The sequence below is a fragment of the Antedon bifida genome, chromosome 11 (genome assembly GCF_963402885.1).
Source record: "Antedon bifida chromosome 11, ecAntBifi1.1, whole genome shotgun sequence".
Taxonomy (NCBI): domain Eukaryota; kingdom Metazoa; phylum Echinodermata; class Crinoidea; order Comatulida; family Antedonidae; genus Antedon; species Antedon bifida.
In genome coordinates this window covers 14349131-14366055 of record NC_136236.1, presented here as the reverse complement: position 1 = coordinate 14366055, position 16925 = coordinate 14349131, and the positions used below count along the sequence as shown (strand labels likewise).

Here is a 16925-nt window from a genome sequence, read left to right as displayed (position 1 = left end):
AAACAAAGGCCTATAGATTTAAAAACTCTTTGTTTATAAATAAGCCTAGACTTTTTGTACGCAACTTCCGGTATAATAATGTCCGGTAAACTTCCGTTTATCTGTGACCCCTGCCCTTTCGCACATGAATCGTATGTTTAACCCGATCGTATATTGGATCCCCGTCACCCATTTATAAAATGGCTTTACCTTTAAAAGTGGGGCATTTTGTGCAAATTTCATCTATAGATAATATTAATGGTTAGTTAATATATATAGCCTACAAGGCATATCTAGGCCTAGGCTAGGTAGGTTGTAGTAATTTTTTCATTAAATTACATTTACTCTTAGTTTAGGGCCTACTAGCCTAAATAACATCCCAACTCAACCAGACCGTCGCCGTAGAGATCTAGCGCCAGCAGCCGAATCTAGGCCTAGGAGGCCTATATTATTAAAAAAGACTCCCTACTAGCTAGGCCTGGTTTAGTAGGATAGGCCTAGCTACTACTAGCTAGGCTTTAGCTAGCCCTATAATAGCTAGAACTGCCCTAGTTTATCGGTCTTTTTTAGTGCTAATGCACTTTTGTACCACAGACAGTCTCTCGATCGAGCTTACCCAATTTAAAAACATTCACCCACTGCCCGAGCCAAAGTTGCGAAAGTGGAGTGCCACTGTTTTTTTCGTCAAATAAGTTCAGTATTATAATAATTATTATTTTACATTTGACAATAAATAAATAAATAATAAAGAGATTTTCTATTTATCAAGACTACCAGTACCAAAATTAATTTTAGCAAGTTGAGAACTCGTAATTTTATTGTTTTAATTTTTATACACACAGGTTATACAGAAGAAAAGCAACCATACCCCCGAAGTGGACACTGCTGCGTTGCCAATAGCGGACATCTTATAGTTTATGGCGGCTACCACCCTGAATATCAATACTCATTTGAAGATGATGAAGATGATGATGTCTCATCACTTTTTATATACAACAAAGTCTTTAAAGAAGTAAGAGAACTTCATGGATCAAGAAAGAACTTTAAACAAATTGTTACTAAATTATTTTTGTAAAAAACAGACACAGTAGCCAAGACTTAAAGATTATGTTTCACATACAAATTAAACAAAAACAGAAAACAGTGAAGAATTTGTCAAACAAATGTTGGTTTTACAGTAAACAATACATAATGCTTTGATGTACAATACTACTGAAGTTTCTGGAACATTTTTTACTAAAGGTTTGGGACAAGAGCCCACACTGTTTTTTTTAGATGTGTTGTAAAGTTATTGTCATAGTGTATATTTTAAAATATTATTTATATACTTTATATTGCATCCCAGCTGTGGTGTTTTAATCTAACAACATGTGAATGGCAGGAAGTTGATACCAGGGGTCAACCACCTGCTGAAACAGCATCTATGTCCAGTAAGTTATTATTTTTTAGCTTAGAGTCAGTACATTCAGTACTGAACATTCATTTTCGCCATTTCTATATGTTACAAAAAAAAGAGAAAAATTAAATTTGTTGTTTGGTTTGTTTTTAGTGGTGTTGTCGGGCCAAACCTTGTTACTTTTTGGTGGTACAGGATTTCCATGGGGTAAAAGAAGCAATGATAAAATACATATGTTAAATATGAAGAAACAAGAATGGGATATCTTGAAGTGTTCTGGAGATTTTCCACCTGGAAAATATGGCCAGGTAAGGCAGATAATAATAATAATAATAGTTCATTCTTATATAGCGCTTATAAGCAAGCTCTCAATGATAGAGTATAGGCTCAATTCAGCACTACTCAAACTTAAAATGTCTAAGTGAAAATACTATTGGCAAACACTTGCATCCTCATGGTCAAGGGAAAACATCCTCTACTTGGGTCAGGTACGTTTTTTTTAAAAATGTAAGACGATATCATACTAGTCAACTAGACTTGCGTCCAGTCACACTACATTCTGGTGCTGTGTGAATATCAAACACATATTGATTATAGTAGTTTTTCACATTTAAAAACTGCTAAAATTGCTGTTATTCTTTTCATCTTTTTAGGCCATGTGTTTACATCAAGGAAGCGTTTACATATTTGGAGGATGCCGCCAAGTGTGTCCAGGGGAATTTCATTTCAACTCCGAACTTCATGAACTTAATCTTGGTAGAAAAACGTGGAAGAAGTTACATGAGAACTTACCAAATGATTTTTCAGAGGACTCTCTTTGCCGCGGGATGTATAGGCATTCCATTGCTATTCATAATAATAAAATGTTTGTTATAGGCAGCAGTTGGCATGAATTAAAGTATAAACCACATTTTATGAACATGGTAAGGAGTAGTACTTGCAGTATACTATAATAATAATAATAATAAATTAAATTTATAAAGCGCTTCATAATGACAGAAACTATGACAGGAAGGTCAGTTTGGTCGTAGTGGTAGCTTGCGCATCTACAACAATTTGAAAACCGAGAATGGAGATTTATCAGCATATGCATATGTTTTAGTTTCTTAAGCATCCAACCCTGAAACAAAGTTTAATAATAGATTAGAGTACTTCCTAATAATTTTACAAATACATCAAATTATCATTTCAGTGTTATAGTATTAAAGTGTAATTTCCCAAAGCATGCCCTTGGGGCCATCTAAAAAGTTGTCAGTCTTTTCCAGCCTACTGTAGGCCGATATGAACTGGTTTGGGCTACCTTTTCAAATGGTCTTAAATTGTTATGACTGTAAACTTATGCTGCCTAAAAACACATTGATAAATAAGATATTTATATGTTTCTTCATGATTGTAAACTAGGTTCATGTTTATGATCTGGAAACTAGAAAATGGGAGTATACCACAACAAAAGCTTCTGGATCATTTGATCATCCATATCCAAAGAGGAGAGTATACCATAGTTGCTGTCACTGGAAAAACAGTAAATATTACATTTTATGTTTCTACATGACACGCATGCATAAATATACATAAAATAACTATTTAATAACAGTATTCAAACTGAGTAGAAGATTGACGTATACTTAATATGAAATGCTCACCCTTCCCAAAATGGTATGTGGTCATCTTCATTTTGGTCATCTTCATTGTGGTAATCTTCTTTGTGATCATCTTCATTGTGGTCATCTTCATTGCAGTCATCTCCATTGTGATCATCTTCATTGTGATCATTTTCATTGTGGTCATTTTCATTGTGGTCATCTTTACTACAGTCATCTTCATTGTGATCATCTTCATTGTGATCCTGTATATCTGCATTTCCTCAGTTTCAGCTTAGGAACTTGTAATTTCACATAAACAGATTAATTACTGATATAATAAAGTGGTTTTAAAAAAAATGTAAGATGAAAAATTAAATTATTAACAAGAAATGTACTTTATTGTTTGCAGATATATACATGTGTGGTGGTCATAATAGTAGCTATATATATGATGATTTGTGGCGATTGAATCTAGAGACACTACAGTGGTCTAAGCTTCCTGCAACAATGCCTGTTCCAACTTTCTTTCACACAGCAGCTGTTACACCTGTAAGTCAACTAAAATATTTCCTAACCAGTCTATCTCAATAGAACTTTCTCACAAAAATGACTGATTTGGTCTGTGGTCAGACTCTAATAATCAATTCCTACTGTATGTACAAAAATCTAGTGTAATAATATACAAATAATGAATGTTTATGAGTGTAATGGTACAAATAATGGCACTAGGTGAATGATGAAAGGTTATATGTCAACGAGGCAACGCCGAGTTGATATTAACCTTTCATCATTCACCAAATGCCATTATTTGTACCATTACACGAATATAAAACATTCATTATTTGTTTTATATAACATCTAAATAGATTCCTGTCATTTGAATCAAATAAGGTAGGGTGTAGCCCTAGCCAAAGGCCTACATTTCATTCACATTGATTAAAAACAGTAACATTTGGTTTTTAATATTATATTAAATGTTATATATATATGGATTTTATAAACACACCTACTTTAGTGTTAATTATGTCAACAAACGACCAAACAATCTTAGGCCTAGCAAGGCTAAAACGCCTAGACTAGGCCTAGCCTAATACTAGCATGGCCTAGGCTAGACCTAGTAGCCTAGGCCTAGTACTAGCTTGGCTGAAAGGCAAAACTTCGACAGACAATTGGAACTTATCTAGGCTAATAATGGTTTTTCCAACAATTCCACGTCTTGTAGGGATGTCCCCATTAATTAATCAAAATCCTAAAAACGATCTAAAGCTAATTTAAATGCCTTTTTGAATGAAATTAGTACATATATGTCCAAATCGTACACAAATATCTGCTGCTGTTGCATATCTCGCGGTGGTGTTTACAAATAAAACTGAGACCAGACGACAGGTGGCGCTGTTGTATTTCACAGTAATTCGTATACTAGATTTTTTTTCATCCGTGAAACGTTTTTTTTTTTGTACACAATGTTTGAAAAAGAAACGAAACTGAGGCCAGACGACAGGTGGCGCTGTTGTATTTCACAGTACAGAGCAATATTATAGGGTAATTTGTATACTAGATTTTTTTTCATCTGCGAAACGTTTTTTTTTTCGTACACAAAAATGTTTCAAAAAGTACTATTAAACGATCGTTTAATAGTGCGTACTATTGCACGCCATGTGACCCACAATCGTCAAATCAAATGACAGGAATTTATTTAGGTGTTATATAATATAAAATCTTGGAACTGTACGTGTGAATCGAGTATAAGTTGAAACATGTTCTCTAAGCAGTACTGTCTTTGGATAGGCATTCTGTTTCGTTTAAGCTCATTCATACTGGTCGTTTTCTTTGACTCCCAGCCACAGTTTCAATCAAAGATTAAAGACCTATTTCCTACAACTGTACGCTGTTTTCATTTGAGCAATGTTAGTAGAACATTACGAGGTGTTTGCGATTCACCAGTTGGATACGCCTATGGATGGAAAAAAAAAATTCTTTTTCAAACTTTTTTTTAAAACACAGGCTGGTTGTATGTACTTATACGGTGGTGTGACATCACTGTCAGAGCGAGCCAGAACGTCAGCCATATTTAGGATCTGGTTAGAGGTACCCAGTCTGCTGGAGATCTCATGGAATTACCTGCATCAACTCTTTCCTCATTTACGTAAGCTCTCAGATACACAGTTATTCACTCTTGGTATACCATCACTTCTACTAGACCGATTGAAACCATACTAACTTTTTATTGAAGTATATTATTTTTTATCTTGTACATAAATAATTGATGTTTGTTGTGGTTTTTAAAACTACATTAGGTTTTTATACACATGGCCCTTGCATATTATGTATCAGTTCAAATTGAAAGTTACTGATGTCCACAATTTAGCAATATACATTTTATTAAAAAACTTTTTGCATAAAACTTTCCTAACAAAAGTTGTAAGAATACCAGAAATTATTTTCATCAAATAACAATAGTTTCTAAAGCATTTAAAGCAATTATACATATTTTTGGAATCATTATGAGAAATCCAAATTTATGGAATTGAAAGTGAAAAAAGTATGCAGAATCAAGATTGGTCAAAATTGTTTAAGTAACTTTTGGAATCACCAATTGTTAATTTCTACTTGCATTAAGAAACGTCTCTATACTAGAATGTTATTACCGATATCTCCTTCATAATCAGAAATCCAGTAGGTGCTGTAATGTTGATTTTCATTGTGCATAATCTAGCTGTTTGAAGGATTATATTGCACCATTTTATATTTATAGTATTATCATTTTCAATATAAAAAACGTGCATAATATATTTAAATATTTAAAATTATTTAAATAATAAATGAAGTAATATATTTATATTATATTTTAATTGAGTTTTTTTTAACACATTGTGTGTGATGAGTAACGACTATATTTGTACATATATTTTAAAGTTGAAAAATAGAAGAAAATAGAAAAGAACAGAGTTACTTTAATAAATGGATTGATGATACTAAATGAAAACTTTGTTTATAAGAGTTGTTTTGTTTCCTCTCTAGAACAAACAAATCACTCACTCGATGAAAGGCATTATTAAAAGAGGTCGGTCTCTCTTGACGTTTCAACTGATTCAGTTTTTTTTTCGACAAAAATATTTATGTTTTGTATATTTCAAAAAATGCTTTATGCACATCAGATTTTTTACTTTAAAAAAACTATTAATAAACAATACAGGTTTTTTTCATTTAAATGTTTTCCATTTGAAGTTGTTAATTAAATATTAGTAAAATGTAATTGTTTAATATACAAACATTGTTTTGTTGATTAAGTCCAAATATTTTAATCATTGAACACTATTTGACCACTTAACTGCAAATAGTGTTTAACATTGACCTGAAAGCATTGTTGACATTAGAATTATGTCTTTGATCAAGTCCACTAAATTCCCTTAGGGAAGGTTCACATTGTAGCAATACTAATTACTTTGTGCAGAATCAGTATACAAACAACTTATCTTCAAATTGTAACCCTGCTTCAAATGTCAACAACTAAAAATACTAAATGTCAAGTTAATTAATATATAGATTTGTATTTTCTGCAGAGCTACGTATTACCATTATCAATCCCACACGCAATACAAAGAGCAGAGCTATAAACGTATTACTATTATCAATTCCACACGCAATACAAAGAGCAGAGCTATAAACGTATTACTATTATCAATTCCACACGCAATACAATGAGCAGAGCTATAAACGTATTACCATTATCAATTCCACATGCAATAGTTTTATTCTTTCAGATATGCAGATTTTTATCTTGAAAAGAAATGTATTTTTTTCTTTAATTAAAAGAATAATAATTATACTAGAATCTTGTAGAAAACTATAGCATAAATGTGTATAGCATACGTGTGTATAGCATATATGTGTATAGAGTAGATTTATATAGCATGGATGTGTATAGAATAGATTCATATTTATGGTATACGAGAGGTTGAGAACCACTCAAACTTTTAGTTCAGTTTGTATGCATGTTTATTTGTATAGATGCCTATTCTTATAGATACCTGTTTAATAGTGTAGCTGACTGTAATAGTATAGATGCCTATACTTATAGATACATGTTTAATAGTGTAGCTGACTGTAATAGTATAGATGCCTATACTTATAGATACCTGTTTAATAGTGTAGCTGACTGTAATAGTATAGATGCCTATACTTATAGATACATGTTTAATGGTGTAGCTGACTGTTTAGTATAGATGCCTATACTTATAGATACCTGTTTAATAGTTTAGCTGACTGTAATAGTATAGATGCCTATACTTATAGATACATGTTTAATAGTGTAGCTGACTGTTTAGTATAGATGCCTATACTTATAGATACCTGTTTAATAGTTTAGCTGACTGTAATAGTATAGATGCCTATACTTATAGATACCTGTTTAATAGTGTAGCTGACTGTAATAGTATAGATGCCTATACTTATAGATACATGTTTAATAGTGTAGCTGACTGTAATAGTATAGATGCCTATACTTATAGATACCTGTTTAATAATTAGTGTAGCTGACTGTAATAGTATAGATGCCTATACTTATAGATACATGTTTAATAGTGTAGCTGACTGTTTAGTATAGATGCCTATACGTATAGATACCTGTTTAATAGTTTAACTGACTGTAATAGTATAGATGCCTATACTTATATATTCCTGTTTAATAGTGTAGCTGACTGTATAGTATTACTATACAGCTGACTGTATAGTATTACTATACAGTCAGCTACACTATAACACATCTATAGATGCCTATACTTATAGATACATGTTTAATAGTTTAGCTGACTGTAATAGTATAGATGCCTATAGAGCCTAGTAGTTGCTTCAGTAATTTCTCAATCGTTCCTGACAAGTTGATTTAAGTATGCTTTGTAGTCAATTAGGAGTCTGTCAGCCTGTAACCTATAGTCATCTTAATCAATATAGTGATTATCATACAAGCATTAAGCATAGAGAATATTTATCAAATAGGTTTCCTTGTCATGTGATGCTGCCTTCACTTGGGGATACTGAGAAATGCGTATGTGTAGGCACGCCATCTTAATTTAATATTCAATCTATTAGCTTCTCATCATCAGAAATGTTAATATTTTATATTACAGTATCTCAATTCCTTTAGGATGACATAAATGTTGATGATGTTATCTCAGGAGGTGATAATACACTTCTGCTCTTAAAATGGAATTTTTTTAGACTAGACTTTTTAAATCATCAATTTTGTGTAATAAACACATATTAGATTAACATAATTCTGTACTGGAAATTGTTTCTCCTTTTTAAAATTTAGAAAACAAGGTATTTATAAATTAATATTTAAGTACAGAATATGAGAGACATTTTTTAATCTATTACTATATTTTTTAACTGTTCATTCATTAGTGTATTGTTATGATGGTTGTTAATGATCAGATTGGATACGTCACCCTCATAAAATATTGTTGAAATTAGTACAACAAATAAACCAAACAAACAATGAATGCTATTAAATGTGATTGAATCTTTATTTTGGAAACATTTGTCCATAGTAAACACAGCCTTCCACAATAAATTAAAAAGTTCATTTTATACCATGATAATGCAAATAAAAATTTGCAGGTTACATGGAAAATGCTAATAACATGCATTTATTGTTTTATTTCAGAGACAATGTGTACATAACACACATATCCATCATTAATAATTCAAAAATAATTTGGGTAATGAAATACATCAAATACTACTTAATTTAATTTCATGTGTAAATCAGAAATATCTATAATAAATAAACTTCAAATTTAAGACGTTATAACCAAAGACAAAAAAAATATTTAATTTAATCAAATATTTTATCCGTGAAACACTCCACAAGAAAACAAATAAATTTAATAAATTCTTAATACCATAATAATAATACATGCTAAATAGAAACCACGAAATATTTAAAAGCAAGTAAATTATCATTTTATTAGTACAGGTAATATGAAAAAATCATCTGAAAGACATGGTGACAGGATTGTTAAAACCTACAAGACATAATTTTGATTTATTACATCAATTATTTTGAGTTGCAACAATGTTATTGTTTGGTACACGACGGCCTGTGGCAGTATGCATGTGGAATAACGTCTAAATTACCGCCATTTTAAAGATTACGATACATAGGTATAGATAACCTATTTCAACAGCTATTAAAATTTGAAGCCAACAATTCCAACATACAATAATCTTCAATTTATTTGTCATTAAAAATTCAGTTTCACATTCCTATACTTGCAAGTTTCTAAATTTTTTTAAAAAACATTGTTTCCACCAGGGCAACCCCTTGACTCAAATCTTTTAGAACTTTATTGCAAACAAACCCTTATTTAATTATAAATTAAAAATATATATAATATATAAAAGGATAACCAAATATCTCATTCACTTCTACCGTGGCCAAAATAAAACAAAATGAAGCGTAGTGATATCATTAACAAGAGGTTATAACTCTAATAATAATAATAAATTTAAAAACAACTATATCTCATATTTAAAAAATGCTTTTGTTGTATAATTGCAGATGATAGCATGGCAAGAGTTGTTAATGGCATAAATCAAATCAAAATCAATAATACACACAGATATTATGATCAATAATGCATGATGGGATATCAGTTAAAAGACATGCCTAACAGCTCAAATCCAAAGGAATGCTGCATCTGTTAAAACAAAATTATTCAAAAGTCATTACCTGAATGTATGTTTTTTAATATCGCTAAAAATTAGTCACATATAGATTATACGAGAATTCAAGTGTATAATTGGTCAGATGTTTTTGCTTTAATCTGATGTATTTCCACTCAAAGAACCACTGAGTGGGACTTAAACCCATGATATCATCAATTCAAAATTTAAACTATTTCTAATAATAAAGAACTTTATCATTTTATATTCAACAAATTCTATAATCTATTCATAAATATTTTGTAATAAATTAATTAAATTAGCTACGTACAATATAAATACACTAGAGAATGTAAAAGATGCGAGTTCTGTACATTATAAATACTACAAACAACAAACATTTTATTAAAACATTTAACTTCACTTTTAGCATTTGTGGCAGTGACAATGAGAACAGAAGCAGTTGAAGCAGCAGGCACAAATAACAACATGAACAGTGTTTGTTTATTTACAAATTAAGACTGTCAAAGTTTTACTTGGATGTCTTAATAAGGGTGTATTATAAAATTTTTTTTTATTTCATTATGAAATGTACATCACAACCTTTCTAAACTCTGGGAGTCATGCTTTATAAATAGAGATTTCTTTTTTATAATACTGAACATAACAATAGGTAGGCCCTACTTAAAATTCTTAAAATTACAGTACATATCCAAGGAATGCTTGGAGAGTGAAGGGTTTACTGTACTTTCAGACAGGAAAAAGAAATGCTTGAAATACATCATAATTGAGAATATTTAATGTAGACAAACAAGAGATTTTTTAATTATTTTAAATGATTTGTAGCATTTCATATGCATTTAAAATGAAGGAAGGACATGTTTATCTTTGGTGTTTTAGGGGTATGAAGTGATGTCTAATAATATCTAGGTAAATTATAACATTCAAAATTGTTTCTTTTTACTATGGACACTTCTTGTCCATTTTTCAGTGTAAATTCTGCATTCACCCTAAATTTTAGTCCACGATAAGTATGGGAAATTCTGTTTCCATTCGAAAAAAGGGGGAAATGTTTCTTCAAGGAATGCTGTGGGTCTACTGATTGCAGATTATCTTTTCCGTACCCATAAGGATATAGAATAGTCATCGTTTAACGGTACTGTGCAAATTGTCGTGGCCGAGAAGCAAAAGAGTTGAGGAGAACTGCGACTACTCTCTGTTTCTTTACCAAGTCATGTTTTTTGGCATATTCTTCCATTCTATCTATTACCTAAATCCTGATTTTGCTGATTGTTTTTCTGCAATTTCTTTTTCATTCATTTTTTATGCATAGTTATATTTGTACACACTTTTGAAATTTACCTTTTCTAACTACTCAATCTTTGATTAAAACTGTCTACATCATCTGCATGATGTTAATTATACTTCATTCTGCAATTTTTTAATCAATTTTCTTCTGGTCTAATTACTTTAAAACACTTAACAATTCTTTCCTGGCATTTTATCACACTTTCAAATTATGTTATTAAACATAGTAACACATTCATAAGAAACCCTTTATTAAAACCTGTTCATACAGCTTTCACGCCTCAGTGAACAGCTATAGCTCTTCTATCCATTCTCTTCATGCTCCCATCTGCGTGTTCAGACCAAATGCGCCGATAAACACATTTATTATTAGAATGAGAAAAATAAGAGCAGTTGCCCAATTGTTGAGTTTATCAAGACGTCTCTGATGGTACATGTTGTTGAGATTGTCACGGCCAAGAAGTAAAAGAATTACGCCGACTGCGATTTGCAGGATGAATGAGAGAATCAACATCGTCATAACAAAACCGTAGAAATGATATGATGGGCCTTGAATTATCAAGACTTTAAACTGCGACGCATTGGCCAGTAGTAGAGATACGTCCAGTAAGCCCTCTGCGATTGTCTTCTTTGTAGCATAGGCATTGTAATCAATTGGGCGGGGCTGGGGGTTCTACAAAAACAAAATAACAAAAGACACTATTATATTATTACTGAAAAATAATCAAATTTGTTGAAAATGATAAATATTTATATAGTGTTCTTAATAATAATTGATCAGAATTATGGAAACCTGGAAAAGGAAAGATGTGCACCAGTTCACAGAAATAAAAGAAACATATTAATTGTTTGAATGCACATTTTCCAATTGACAATTCTTTAAATGTAAAACATGACATTACCCATCATACATAAAAACCAGTAACAAGTGTCATCATTCAGTTTGTCCTTGAAATTGTTGCAGTTCATTGTTTGTGAAATCAATATTTGTATTGTTAACAGACAATTTAAATTCTATAACAAAATCTATTGCTATACAAAATGTATGTTAGATATAGACTACTACGAGAGACAGAAAAACCATGTAAAATCTCTCTCCACCAACCCAATATTGTAATCCAGGGGGTTGCGATTGGGGCTCCCCCTAAAAAAATGAAATTATAACTATTCTATTTTGGATCTTCCCCCTACTCCACCACCACCCCCGCCCCAACAAAAAAAAAAAAAAAATGAGCAGCTATGCTACTGCACTATAGAGCAGTTTATCTATATGCGACATAATTTTAGGAAAAAAATAGAAAAATACCTCCATTGAGTTTGGAAAGGAAGAAAATGCATCAACCAGCCTTTCATAAAACACCATGGTTTTTACCGTAGTTTCAAATACTAACAGACATAATCCATCAATCTCAGGTACTAAGTTCCTGATTACAACACACCAGATCAATTAATAACGCAGTAACCAATCAAGTCATTTATCAACAATCCCACAAATTGAATCAGCATGGTGAAAGGAATTATGGAGAATACTTATTTCTCCATGATGAAATTAATTAACAGACAATGCAGGTGAAAAAATGAAACGAAGCAAGCGTAACAGGAGAACAAACAGTGGCGTACTTAATGAGATCCCATTTGTAGATGGTCCAACGATTTAACGAATCTGATAAACTAATTTCTTTATTCTTAATCAGACAGCTTAAGGAACTAGAGACTTGAGAACAGTGGTACATTATTGGTGGTTGGGTAATCCCTTGTCCTGTGGTATGTAATTAAACCTGTTTGATTGTAGCGTGGGTTGCGGTGAGTGGCAAAATATTAAAATGATCTGATCTTGTAAACAAATGTTTCTTCAGCATGTTTCATTTTCATCAAGGAGTTCCCAACATTTTTATTTTTTTTATGATAATAAAGAAGAGGATAACCACAACCAACAACCAGAATGTTCCGAGTTCGAATCTTGGTTGTTTTTGTTTTGTTTTCTTGGTTATGGCAGCTTTTTCTCATTCTCACATATTTTCAGATCTTTATCGTTTCTAAATTAATATTCTTTATATACAGTATCACCGGGTTTAGAATTTGTTTTGTGTCAGGTACACATATATTTATATATATATATCTTATTATTAAGGGCAATAATATTATTGTACTATGCTCTGATTTCAATAAGCAAATTAAAAAAAAAATTACTGTTATAAAACTATTTTTATATTACATATATATTAACGTTCATGTAATACTTTAATGCATGTTGATGACGTGTATAATAGTAAATGACGAATTTAATTAAACATTTTTTTTTCTAATAAACAACTTAAAAATAGAAGCTCATAACCAAATGTAATATTAATGTGAAAATAAATGTCACAAATTTAAAAAAATCCTCAGATTCTACAAAAAATACACAAAAACAGAAAAACACCTGAAAATCTTATTATGAAAACACATGCTAAAAATATCTAACGAAAATGCAATTAACCCAGTTTGAGGAACATGCATTATCTTTGAATCAACTAAATAATTCAAATCAAATAAAAAAGCCATCAAGAACGACTGAATCCATCAGTACAATCATCCGGAATAAACACGATGACAGATGGTCCGACGGAATTGAAGAAACATCTTAGATATAAAGCACGGCAAATTCAAATCAGCAGAGCCATGGTGCATGCTCAGTTTTCAATTTAAAAAATTTAACTTGTTTTTTATGCAAAATACGTTACCTCCATGCAGGCTTCAAATATGTTGGATAGTGAACTGTGGGCATTAAGTGACATGAGTTCACTCCTCTTTTAAAAAAAACCTCAGGTGCTGTTCCCCGTCAATCTTAATGCATGCGTGTCTTCTTTTCGATAATTTCCATTGTGTGGACGTTGTCAGGTAGAGCCGAGCGGATTGATTATACGCATTCGACCATAATATAATTCGTGCATGCTCAAACAATGCTAATAATAATTTTGTTATCAAAATGGAACATTCCATTTTTACAACAGGGTTATTAATAAGATTTAAATGAAGCTAGTTTAATGTAATTATGTTGATTATATTAATGGTATGATTGCATTAAGATTAGGTTTACCATCTTTGCTTATACTATACTATCGACAAAATTCTTTTTTGTTAGAATATCACAAATAAATGCATTTAATGTTCATTTTCAAATATTTAAGCAAATTTTTCAAGCTAAATCAATTGTCAATGACCAAAAGTCAAATAACCTTTTTTCAAAATAGTTTTTATCTCAACAAATTGTGGCATTACATATTGAAATTTGTAACATTATGCATACATAATTTTATGATATAAAAATCCATATCTGAAAGCTTATAACTTCTAACTAGTACAATGCATTACTATTTTATAAAAATGTGTATTGTATAGATAATTCTATGATACAAAAATTGATATGATTGTCATATTAGTATGGTATCAATTTTACTATTAATAAAAGAAATGTGTCATAAAATATTGACTTGTATCTGATACAGAATATTGCATTATTTTACTTTTACCATATTTTACTACTTTGTAGAATTATTATCTAAACAATATATTTAATCAGTATTATTGTTGTTGTAAATTTAATGTGTAATAATATCTATTGATTTTTATATGAAAGTGAATATTGTATTTAACATATTAATAGTTGTTAGTATTGAAATGCTTGGTTAGAAAACCGAGCATTGTCATCTTTTATCAGACTTGTGTTTTTAGCAGTTTTTTTACTATTTTAATCAGTGATTAATGTGTGTAACCTATTGAGTAATGCATGAATCTTAATGTTGTAAGAAACATTCATTTTTTATTTATTTTACATGAATCATGTTAACCATTTACCAGTCTTTTGCAATATGAATCATAGTATAGTAAATCCAATAATAATAATAATAATTAATTATAGCCTCTCTGTTATTACATGGCAGGCAACAAGGATTATTGCTTCACCCTGTCTTTCCAACTTTTGATTAATATTGTAATAATCTCTTTTAATATCAGATGATTGTGATGTAATAATTCATATGAAAATATGATTTATTATTAATTATTGAAAAACCTAAATTAAACTGTTTTTTTTCAGCTTGATAAGTTAAGCATTATTGTAAAGTTATTTGACTTTAAAAAAAAATTTGTGTTAACTGTTATTTATATTTAAACATTTTTAAAATTTAATGATTAGCACAGTATGTTACCTCAACATGAAAATGTGTGTATAGGCTACTGGAGTCTGATACTTTACACTCACTATGCTTTATCATAAATATGTATTCCAATCTATAAATCATAAACGGCACAATGAGAAAATATATAATGAGTGGAAATGATACTCGAATTCTGGTCTTCTAATAGTCTTACTGTAGTTATTAAAAAATGAAAAATATTCCACTGTTGAGGCATATAAACAAAAAGTTCCATATAAACATCTTCAACATGATATTGACGAATCTGCAGCCATATTATAGCCCATGTCTTATAAGACTCTACAGTGATTTAGAAATGAGTCACAAATAAATTTATTATTATCAAAATTAGAAGAGTTACCGTGCTTGGTGGAATTAAGATTACCATCCATTCTTAAACACCACTCTTGGGATAAAGGGATTTAGCAGTTGCTCACAACTTAAGTCTTCATTTTAGAATCCATCTAATTTGAGATTTTCCTTTTGTTTTTTAAGAGAGTGTTATTTAATTGAATATGCCATTGTGTATTTAATGTAATCAGAAACTATCAAGATACTGTGGGATCAAGATTTTTTAAAAGTAGTACAATGTCACTTAAAATTTATATTGTAAACCTTTAAAAATAGTGTTATACAGTATCTTCAATACTATTATTTATCTTCAAATTTAGTAAATTAATATTTACACTAAATAGTGGTTATCAGTTACAGCTGGAAAAGAACAATTGGTGCATACAAGGTAAGCATGAACTATTTTTATTTTGTGTTTTACCATTAATGAAATTAAATATAAACAAAATGATATAAAATAATTTGTTTAACCTACCCCCGATATTGGTGTTGCTGGAACCGTAGTGACGTCATCTTGAGGACTCAAATCCAGAACTTCCAACTTTCTCTGTGGTTTTCTAACACTGCCTTGGTTTGCAATAACTGAAAACGACCTCTTCTTTTCTTTCAGTGGTGAATCTCCTGATGCCTCCGAGTACCGTCCTCTGCTGATGTTTGAAGGTGTTGAAGGACCATGTCGATGAATAAGCGGCGAGCTCTCTGGACCGTGGAATTCTATTTCATCATCTCTATCCCGGGGATTTAGTGGTTGTATATCTCCTAACTCAAAACGTCTTCGAACATCCAATGTTGCTCTGTTAGATGGATCATCATGGAGCGATGCTTCTGCAAGAGGGCTTGCATGCCCTTCACTGCCTTCCATTAGAAACTGGTGATATCAGAAATATATTATAATAAATACTTTGCCAAGATATCAAAAATATTCCTTAAACTTTTATCATTCCATATGTCGCTCTACTGAGTAGGCATATATGTCAGTATTCCATAACTTTGTATGAAGAAAAGGTCAATAAATTTCCTTCACAACACATAACCACTGATGCATTCAAAAATAAATTGCTGTGAGTCTCAAAAAAGCTGAATACACTTCCTCCGGTCGCAGTAAACAGACAATTTCACAGTAGGCATGTAGTGTTTGTCTTCAACTCTCCAAACATACAGCTCTCTCTTAGTGTGAAATCCAATAAACCGAATCAATTTCCAGCTCTATGATCATGCTATAGCCGAACACATCCACGCTATTCCAATTAGTGGACTATAATTCATCAGTGTTTATTGGAGCCAGTCTGCTGCCATCTATCAGCTAATCAATTGTTAACTTGATTGTTGAACGCTTCCATTGATGTTTGAGATTAATAGTCTTTTGTACTTAATTGTCAACGAGAACAGCTGGTGGTAACAAGTTAAGCTTCATATGTACAGTAAATTATGGGCCTATATCAATCAACAACTTAATTTTGC

The 16925-nt window shown here is 30.9% G+C and overlaps 2 protein-coding genes across 2 annotated transcripts; one reads left to right on the top strand and one right to left on the bottom strand.

Moving 5' to 3' along the window:
* The first annotated feature begins 141 nt into the window (after positions 1–141).
* On the top strand, positions 142–5961 carry LOC144855177 (kelch domain-containing protein 10-like). Its single transcript, XM_078712994.1, has 8 exons — positions 142–240; positions 822–991; positions 1325–1409; positions 1529–1683; positions 2029–2298; positions 2777–2897; positions 3368–3507; positions 4963–5961. The coding sequence occupies exons 1-8, from the start codon at positions 180–182 to the stop codon at positions 5176–5178; spliced, it is 1218 nt and encodes a 405-aa protein (XP_078569120.1). The 5' UTR covers positions 142–179; the 3' UTR covers positions 5179–5961.
* A 2507-nt stretch (positions 5962–8468) lies between these two features.
* LOC144855158 (uncharacterized) lies at positions 8469–16709 on the bottom strand. Its single transcript, XM_078712974.1, has 2 exons — positions 15940–16709; positions 8469–11608 (listed from the first exon to the last, which is right to left on the bottom strand). Exons 1-2 carry the CDS (start codon positions 16324–16326, stop codon positions 11252–11254), a joined length of 744 nt encoding a protein of 247 aa, XP_078569100.1. The 5' UTR covers positions 16327–16709; the 3' UTR covers positions 8469–11251.
* Between the last annotated feature and the right edge of the window lie 216 nt (positions 16710–16925).

What these genes read in the sequence shown, in the direction of transcription:
- LOC144855177 (XM_078712994.1), top strand. Translation starts at nt 180, where the DNA reads ATGGCTTTACCTTTAAAAGTGGGGCATTTTGTGCAAATTTCATCTATA. An exon ending in TGAAACAGCATCTATGTCCA is followed by an intron (nt 1,410 to 1,528) that starts GTAAGTTATTAT and finishes GTTTGTTTTTAG; the next exon opens with TGGTGTTGTCGGGCCAAACC. An exon ending in AACCACATTTTATGAACATG is followed by an intron (nt 2,299 to 2,776) that starts GTAAGGAGTAGT and finishes ATTGTAAACTAG; the next exon opens with GTTCATGTTTATGATCTGGA.
- LOC144855158 (XM_078712974.1), bottom strand. Translation starts at nt 16,326, where the DNA reads ATGGAAGGCAGTGAAGGGCATGCAAGCCCTCTTGCAGAAGCATCGCTC. An exon ending in CAGCAACACCAATATCGGGG is followed by an intron (nt 11,609 to 15,939) that starts GTAGGTTAAACA and finishes TTGTTTTTGTAG; the next exon opens with AACCCCCAGCCCCGCCCAAT.